The following is a 9,114-nucleotide window of genomic DNA, read 5'->3' as shown; positions in this document are numbered from 1 at the left end:
AAGGTCAATAATTAGTGAAAAATTAAAATATTTTTAATTGGACTAAATTCAGTTTAATCCCTTGAACTTTAGGGCTAAAATCACTTTGGTCCCTGACTTTTTTGTTTAATCACGATGGTCCCTGCACTTCCAAATTACATCAACCTAGTCCAAAATTTGACTTTGACTCGAAAGATGACGTAATGTGCTGAGTTGGAGCCGACATAGGGGCCTACTTTTCTGATTTTAAACACCCAAAGAAGGGCAAAATGGTCATTTCTAATTTAATTTAATTTCTTATTTTTTTTCCTATTTTTTCTCTTCATTTTCTCTCTTTTCTTCTCTCTCTCTTGCGCTCTCTCTCTCTGACTCTCTCTTCCTCTCTGCAAAACCCAAAACCCGATCTGAGCCATGATCTATGCCCTCCTCCTTCTCCTTCTTTCCTCTACACCCGCCTCTCCCACTCCCATTCCCACCACTTCAACTACCGCCACCAAACCGCCATCTCCCAAAACGACGACGTTTCCCTCTCCAACCCCCTCATCTCCGAGGTAATGCGTCGCCGTTTCGGCTGCCATCGCTTCGTTAGGGTTTCGCGGCGCCAAGCAGCAGAGATTCTTGGGGCTATAGCTCCGAATCGGACCCGAGATCCGGAAATACGGGTCGAAGAATTTGTTGGTTCCGAAGATGATCAACGACCCGTCGTCAAAAATTGGGGACGCCGTGATGGTGACGTTGTTGAGCGAGACGAGGCGGTCGTCGGACGACAGAGTGGTGACGGTGAGAGAGTGGCCGTCGAGCAGAGTGGCGATCTTGGCACCGAACGGGAGGGACTTGAGTGATCGGAGAGGGAAAGCGATGGGGAGGAGGTGGTAGCGGAGGAGGTTGAGACTGGGGTGGCCGGAGTTGGAGAAGGCGGCGTCGGCCGGAGCGAAGACTGTGAGCGACGGCGACTTGGAGGTGATGGAGTGAAAGGCGAGGTCGATGGCGGGGTACATGGAGAGGATCTCAGCGGCGTTGGTGATGGTTTGGGCGGAGGAGAAGGAGAGGAGAGAGGTGAGCAGGAGAGAGAAGAAGAGTGAGGTTGAAGAAGAAAGGAGGAGAAGGAGTGGGAGAGGCGGGTGTAGAGGAAAGGAGGAGAAGGAGGAGGGCGGAGATCATGGCTCAGATCGGGTTTTGGGTTTTGCAGAGAGGAAGAGAGAGTCAGAGAGAGAGCGCAAGAGAGAGAGAAGAAAAGAGAGAAAATGAAGAGAAAAAATAGGAAAAAAAATAAGAAATTAAATTAAATTAGAAATGACCATTTTGCCCTTCTTTGGGTGTTTAGTTAGTAACTTTCTATAAAAGGAAGAAATTTACTGTGCTAGTTTCCATTTTTGGAAACCTACCCCGTGATTTTCTCTCTCCCCCCGACGCCGTCGATTTTCGTCCGGCGACCGATTTTGGCTCCATAGGTACCGTTGGAAAGCTCTCATCGTCCTCTTCAATTCTACAGTGGTTTGGTGGCATGGCTTGATTTGAACCGTGGAAGGTGCAGCAAGGAGAAGAAGAGCTGAGCGTTGCCGTTTTTGGGTTTTGGTTGGAACTCGAGTTTCCAGCCACCTCCAATGTTAATACTTAGTGGATCTTGGAGCTCTTGGAACACACATCAATCCTTCCAAGCCTCTTGCCCCAATTTGAAGTGTGGACGCCGAATCGAAGGATTAAAGATCTAGGGTTTCAAATTTCCCCTTTTTGCTTTCGAGATAAATTCCGGTCTCTGTGCTTCAAATTGGACTTTATGGTAGTTGTGAATGTTGTTTGGGAGAATGAGAGGAAGAATTTGGCATAGGTATTGTAACCCACTGCTGGAGGCGCGTGGGGGGCGCGTAGGGATGGTCTGGCCTTCTAATTTGAATGGTTAAGTGGCTTTTAACATTTTGGACTGGTAGATATAATTTTGGTAGAGATTGGAGTTGTTTTGATATCGATCTACGAGAATCTGACCTTCGGATTTCTCTTGGTTTTGCCTTACAACCTTTAAATTAACGAATTAATGTTAGTAGTGAAGTTTGGGTCGAACTCGAGAAGTTGAAGCAATTAGATTTTTGGGGTCAGAGATTAAGTTGCAGTTATTGTTCTTATATTCTAAATTCCGAGCCTTGAGTTTTTGTTTATGATTACCATTTTGTACAGGGCGTGAGGAGACCCCACTTGAGGAGGATTTCGACCGGCGGTAGGATTAGCCGTATATTGTGAGTGGACTTTTGTTTTAAATAGTATATGCATGCAATTACTTTTACAAATGAATGATTTTATTTAGCATTCGAGAATATGATCTTGGTTTCGAAATATAACATTAGAATTTGGTTTCACTATCTTGGCTTTCGGTTTTGGATTATGATTTAATACTTGGCGTGATTTTTGGATATGAGTTTGCTATGATTTCAGATTTGGATATTGTTACGATTTATGATTTAGAATCTAATCCCGATTATTTGTGTATTGATTTGAGAATATTTTTTTGACGTGTGGGATACGTCATTGATTTATTTTATTTTCTCTTGAGATTTACCGAGTACGGTTGGGAACCATACTCGTAATTTTATTTGCGAGATTTTGGGGAAGCTTTATGGATTTCGGCTTTTAGTTTTCGCAATGTTCCTTTCACCATATTGGGTTGCTTTATTTTAGTTCTCCTCCTCACGTGAGTTGCAGTCGAGCCTCCTCCTTACTTACTTTGTGTTTGTGGATTGAAGTTGAGGATAGAGCCTGGGAGGCTCATATCCGAGTCTGGGAGACTCTTTGTTGTATGGTGATTGCTTCTTCCCCATACTCTTTTGTTACTTGACTAGCGAGGCTAGTCCGATTTTATCCTTTTTAACCAGCGGGGCTGGCTTGTATTCACGAGATTCCTAATTTAGAGGAGAATGTTTTTCTAAATGTTGCATGCATCGCAGTTTTATAAGTTTAACTATGTGGGAAAGTATAAATTCTTCCCTTATTTCATTTATTGAAATTATTTTATTTTTTGTCCACTCACGCTAAAGTTTTTAAATACTTTCCCCTGGGCCCTTTGGTTGCAAATGCCCAGTTTGCAGTGTTGTTGTTCGGCATATGTAGGAGTTGAGACATAGTATCCATACCCGCTGCAGTTATCTCGTATTGTATGTTATCTGTTTAACCTACCAAACGTTATTTCAGTTTCTTATCTTAGATTGCTCTGATCACCTCGGGGATGTTATTTAAATTGTAGTATTCTTGTATTTAGGGTTTATAACCCAACTATGAGAATTTGATGTAATTTAATTTGAGGATCTTTTGTTGGATTATTGGTACTTGAGTTGTGATTTTGTTTTGTTGGTTGTGGAGTTGTTTGGTTTGGGGAGTAAGGTGGTTCCAGGAGAATAAGGTTGGATTGTTAGAAGTGTAAATACGTTCTTACAAGTTTTGGGTTGCCTACTTTTAGGGGAGGTTTTGCCGAACTTTAGGTAAAACCTTCTTTACAAGTGGGCCCCGCAGGGCCACCTCGGATTTCAAAGTAAAATTTCGGAGCGGGTCCTGTCAGATACAATCAAAATGGAGAAGTACATGACCAGTCATCCAGTTGGATTCTTAGAAGGGAAACAATCGACAGCTCCAAAAAGATTTATGGCTATCATGTTAATCACTACAATTCTTTCTCTATAGGTCATATGTTTTGGTCTGATTATTCTACTTTTGTAAACCGACAGACATCTTTTCAATTATTTAGAGTCTCATTAAATTTATATGTAAATCCAATAAATTGAATCTTTCAAAAATAAGTTTCTTTTCAAGAATATCTCTGATATATCTCCGATATTTCCGATATCTCCCTTTTTCAAAATTTTGATATATATTTTTAACCGATATTTTAATCCTTACCTCTAACAGAACACTAATTACAACATATGAGAAAGTAATCGTGCAATATTCAAGTTTCCATCAAATTCTTTAAGAAACAACAATCAGTGTACGATCTCTTGCCGCAAAAACACCCATGCTGGTTTCCAAACGTCCTCATCCGACAGGAGCCGGTTTCGTGCCGGTGCTGCTGCCAGACGGGAGGAAGTTCTAAGCCCTGGTTTCTTGAGATAGCTGGCTTCATGGTTGCACGGTGGTGGTGTTGGCTCTGTTCTGGTTGAAGCGTTGTTGTAGCACTGCTGGCGGAGTTGACGAGATCTGGTTCTGTTTCCAGACGACGGGGGCAACAAGAGCATCATGACAAAGTCAGATGGCAACTTGAATGCAAGGGTCCGTACCTTCTGCTTTCCAGGGCCGTTGTTTTGTCCCCTTGGTGGCGGCATACATGGGTGGCTGTTGCGCGGCATATCATGGCGACTCAGGCTGCAAGGCAAGTCGGATTGGCAGAAGGTGCAGGGCGTCATGGCCGTGGTGTCCAGCATAGGGGGTTGAGTGGCGTGGTGCAAGGGTGTGAAGATGGAGCTGTAACTGGGCCTTTCCTGTTGGGCCTAGGACTGGCTTTCTCTAGAGTCATTTGGGCCACTATGTAGTTAGTTTTTCTTTGTAATAATTTCCTATTTCTTTTAGAGATCTATGAGCACTGGTTGTATAATGAGTGGTCTATCACTATATATTACCGTCGTACCCCCACAACCTCTTGCCTGTCTAGCCATTGGCAGCAGAGGGATATGTGGTGGTCATTCTGGCTTCAGATTTAATGACAATCATTATTGGATTGATTAAAAAAAAAAAAATTCGTGCAATATACTTTCGAAAAATATTTACATGCTGAAACAGATCTTGTTGGGAACTTTTCAGGCTAAAAGAATTAAATGGTTGATTCAAGATTCATTGCTTATTGTTCAAAGGTGGACTTACATATGTAGTTTGTATTGAACTGGAGAAATGATTTCTAGGATCGATGCACACCGATGGTTATTACTAAACTCTCATATATGGTTATTCTTTTTTTGCATAGAAGCAGATCAAGTGGAAGGTTGTATGACAAGTTGCTATGACAATTGTAAGGAGCTAGAACGTGTCAACAACCTAAATGAGACAAAGCGGCCGGGAACTGCACTGCCAGTTAACCTGCCATGGAATCCAGTATACTGTCAGTCATAGTCAATATCTAACCAACACCTTCCCACAAGGACCACGACGACATCCTTCATCCGGACGACAAGTAATGTTGACAGCCGGTTCTGTAGTAGCTTCGTTAGTTCAACTGCAGATGTAATGAATCATATTTAATGAACTCTTACACTAACCCTTTGCCATCATACATTTATCATTCCACTTCTGGACATGTTTAATGGATTATATGATTACATCTTTCAGTTTTCATATTTGCAACAATCAGGCTGGATGGTGAGACCACTAGATTTATATTACATTTCACTTTATAATTACAATAACTGCAAGAACAAGGTTTTCATATTGTACCTCTCCTATTATAAATGTAAGATTTTGCAAAATACACAAAGATAGCCAATTCTACCACACTGAGTCCAGCAAGTAGCCAATAGAAGTAATCAAGATGTGCACGGTTCAAATTATTTGAAAACCAGCTATCTTGACCCATCCCACTGGTAGCTTTCTCAATAGCCGAGATAAGAAAGCTGCTGAAAAAGCTTCCAACACCAAATATACTGAGGTAGAGGGCAAGTCCTACACTCCTTAACTCAGTTGGCACCTGGTCATAGAAAAACTCTTGCAAACCAACCATTGTGAAAACATCGGCTAATCCCATCAACAAGTACTGAGGAGCCAACCACCAAATACTCATTGGAACTGTAGCACTTGGATTATCAACCAGACCATAATCTTTCGCAGTTTGCAGCCTTGTCATCTCAACCAGAGCTGCAACAACCATGGAAATAGCACATAAACACATCCCTGTTCCAATTCTCTGTAGCATTGTGATGCCAGAGGGTTTCCTAGTATAAGCTCTAGTCATTGGTACAAAAATGCGGTCATAAATGGGAATGAAGATGATAGTTGCTAGGCTGATAAAAGTCTGAAGGGAAGCTGGTGGTATGTCAAAACCTGGCACGATTGTTCTGTTCATGGTAGCACCTTGCTTGGTGAAGAAGGTCGAAAACTGTGCAAACACAATAGCATATGCCAAGCATGTAGCCCATATTGGAAATAGCCGAAGAATGCTTTTTGCTTCTTCAACCTCGACGACGGTACACACCTTCCCATTTCCCTTCAAATCATCTGGAGCAAGCAAGGCTTTGTTGAGGAACCTGCCAGATTTAGAGGATTCAAACAATTTAAAAGGAGCTTGAAATTCAGAAGAATTTTGGTCAAGCATATAAGAATCTAATTAGTTAAGTTTTCTGGTATAAACAGTTGCAATATGAAATACTAGGTTGAGCAAATAAGTTCAGCAAATACTAGGTCTTGCTTTATAGAGAATCACAGCAAGGTTGTGTCGCGGACTGCAATATATTTACCATATATTCTGTCAGTGACACTGTAACAGTGTACGTCCAAGAATACATATAGTAGCCAATGCAATAGTGAGTAATAGTACGGGCTGAACCCACCAGGTATATAATGACTGCACACAGATATGATACTTTGATGAGGAAATTTATCACTTCTAAAATTCCAAATGGTCTCATACATATTTAAGAAAAAGGGGGAATCTGATATAATTTGACTCTGTATAACTCAATTAACCTTTATCCAACTCATTCTAGCTCTATAGCTAATGTAAAATTGAAAGATTTATCCAGCCATATTAGAATCTTCATTTATTATTAATATTTTATAATCTGCCACGATTCAGGCATGGTATATGGGGTATTAACAGCTTTGTATACATTAAACTTCTGACTGAATCTTGTTGCTTAGTTTATCCAGTTCTCTTCAATCAACTCTCAACATTATTGTTTTTGATCGAATAAATCTCTTACTTGAATTGTTCAGAACTTTGGTGAGGCAGAATTCCTCGAGATTCCTCTTCAGAAGCTATTGCTGAAGAACAAGTTCGCCAATTCCTTAATGATACAACAAACACCTTACCAATTCTCACAAACGGACTTTCCTCATCCCCTTTGACGCTATACCGGTAAGTTCTAGTTCCAAGAAGGAAAATAGACAATGCGAGGACCATCACAATACAAGGAATTCCAAAACCAAGACCCCAGCTCAGGTTGTCCTGTATGTAGGCTAATAAGGAAAATGTACACAAGGGACCTGCACATATACCAAAATACCACCAATTGAAGAATGAGCTTTTGGCTTTGCATTCCTCTGGATCTTGTCCATCAAACTGATCAGCTCCAAAAGCCTGAACGCAAGGCTTGTGTCCACCTTGCCCCACAGCTACTAGATATATAGAGAAGAAGAATAACAATTCTTGAAGCCGAGAAGAACATGATGTGGACTGATTGGTTGTTTCACAGTCAGAAGCACTTAGAAAAGGAAGCAAGGCCGAGAGGGTCAACAAGCCAAGTCCCTGTTCCAATTTAGATCAAGAATGATAGCATTTTAAACATAGCAGCAAATACAAAGGAAACAACATTAAAACATATATCAAAATCATTCCTACAGAATACATAATCACTCCATAGAAAATTCCATATATCCCAAGGAAAAGTAAAATTATATCAAACTATAAAGAGTTTTCATATAATGTGATTAAGAGCCAGACTTTACCTTACACCAGGTCAAAAGGGTAACTCCCTAAACACATTGGATCAATTATAGAGCTAATGAATTCTATGTTACCTTACTCACAGTTAATATATACTCACAAAAAATTGTAAGGCAGGAGAGTGAGACAAACCAAAATGTAGAGGAGAGAAGCAACAACGATGGTGCGGTAGCGTCCGAGGTAAGAATCGGCCAAGAACGCTCCCAACAAAGTGAGCAACGACGCCGTTCCGTCCCAAACGTTGATATTTTGAGCCGCCGTGGCCGTTGACTGACCCAGAGGCCCTGTCAGATAGGAGATAAGGTTGGAGGCAATACCATAGTAGGCGACCCTCTCCGCAATCTCCACACCTGAAACAAATTCATCTTCGGTAATTACTTTATGCACAGAGGCTTGAAGTAGTGAATGTGATTCACTGCGGCGTTTACCTATTATGAATGAGGCGGAACGCCAACCGCCTGTGGTGGACCTGAGGACCGGGTGTCCTTGGTAGTCAACGGCGGCCTCCACCACGTCGTCGTCGAGTAGTAGTGGAGTTTGGGTGGCCGGAGACTCGTAGTAGGAGTTGGCCATTTTTGACTGATTGAGCTCCAAGAAATGTGGTCAGAAAATTAAAAATTTAGTAAGATGAAGAAATATCTTTTTGCTCCGTTTGTTTGTTTTTTTTTTTTTTCTTTCTTTGCTTATTTTTCTTTTGTCTCATGCAACATATTAACTTTTAAAATATTAACATCCCTAGCATTTTTAGTGATAAAAAAGGTCAATATATATGTGTGTGTGTATTGAGTCATAAATGTGATCACATTATGAGATCAGCATGCTGTATAATAACAACACACTTCACAGCACATACATTATACTAAGCACACTCCTAAATAAAATACACTTCATAGCACACCCTTAAATAGAGTACACTACACAGCACACCTCTAACACACCCACCTTTTAGGATTAAGCCAAGAACAAGGAAAACTAGACATTCGAAGATGATTAAAGGACAACAAGATGTCTATTTTCCTTGTCGATCTCCTCATTTAAAAAAAAATAAAAATAAAAAGGCCCATCATCCTTTCGTAAGAAAGGACGGAGACCCAAAGCTAAAATGAAAAATAAAAACCTAAGAATCCTGTGAGCCTGAAACAACCAAGCCTACATGATGTCCAATATCCACTTTGGAGCCTAATAGCCCCAACTTTGAGAAGCCCTAGCAGGCACCGCCATTGCTGACACATCACAGCCTCCGCCGCCGTCGTCGTCAGCCAGGCCACCATGGAAGGCTACCCTAAAGAACTTAAATGTAGCTACCCTCGGATGAAGCTCCAGTAACCAAAGTAACCAAGACAATGTTAGAGTTATGGATCAAAGTCCGCACTAACTACTTATTCGTAGAAAAACCTAGGACAACCTTATGCATATGGGGTATCCCGGAGTTCAAGTAAAATGTAGACAAAACCCAAAATAGAAAAGGCCCAACACTTGGACAAAGCCTGAGGCCCAGAAACCCT

The 9,114-nt window shown here is 41.2% G+C and overlaps 2 protein-coding genes across 3 annotated transcripts; both read right to left on the bottom strand.

The window, feature by feature from the left end:
• Window positions 1-395: 395 nt before the first annotated feature.
• LOC133711431 (putative fasciclin-like arabinogalactan protein 20) lies at window positions 396-977 on the bottom strand. Its single transcript, XM_062137559.1, has one exon. The coding sequence runs from the start codon at window positions 975-977 to the stop codon at window positions 396-398; it is 582 nt and encodes a 193-aa protein (XP_061993543.1).
• Window positions 978-5,311: 4,334 nt separating this feature from the next.
• On the bottom strand, window positions 5,312-8,229 carry LOC133712867 (protein NRT1/ PTR FAMILY 5.10-like). 2 transcript variants are annotated; one of them, XM_062138984.1, is made up of 5 exons: window positions 8,038-8,229; window positions 7,742-7,959; window positions 6,867-7,411; window positions 5,989-6,191; window positions 5,312-5,802 (listed from the first exon to the last, which is right to left on the bottom strand). In XM_062138984.1, exons 1-5 carry the CDS (start codon window positions 8,180-8,182, stop codon window positions 5,375-5,377), a joined length of 1,539 nt encoding a protein of 512 aa, XP_061994968.1. In that variant the 5' UTR covers window positions 8,183-8,229; the 3' UTR covers window positions 5,312-5,374. The 2 variants fall into 2 exon arrangements, with proteins under 2 accessions (XP_061994968.1, XP_061994967.1); XM_062138983.1 differs by having other exon boundaries at window positions 5,312-6,191.
• Window positions 8,230-9,114: the final 885 nt, after the last annotated feature.

This window comes from Rosa rugosa, chromosome 5 (genome assembly GCF_958449725.1).
Source record: "Rosa rugosa chromosome 5, drRosRugo1.1, whole genome shotgun sequence".
NCBI classification, from domain to species: domain Eukaryota; kingdom Viridiplantae; phylum Streptophyta; class Magnoliopsida; order Rosales; family Rosaceae; genus Rosa; species Rosa rugosa.
The sequence above is the reverse complement of the archived record's forward strand: the minus strand, read 5'-3'. Positions and strand labels throughout refer to the sequence as shown.

What these genes read in the sequence shown, in the direction of transcription:
- LOC133711431 (XM_062137559.1), bottom strand. Translation starts at nt 977, where the DNA reads ATGTACCCCGCCATCGACCTCGCCTTTCACTCCATCACCTCCAAGTCG.
- LOC133712867 (XM_062138983.1), bottom strand. Translation starts at nt 8,182, where the DNA reads ATGGCCAACTCCTACTACGAGTCTCCGGCCACCCAAACTCCACTACTA. An exon ending in CTTCTCTCCTCTACATTTTG is followed by an intron (nt 7,412 to 7,741) that starts GTTTGTCTCACT and finishes AAATTGGAACAG; the next exon opens with GGACTTGGCTTGTTGACCCT. An exon ending in CAAAGTTCTGAACAATTCAA is followed by an intron (nt 6,192 to 6,866) that starts GTAAGAGATTTA and finishes TAAATCTGGCAG; the next exon opens with GTTCCTCAACAAAGCCTTGC.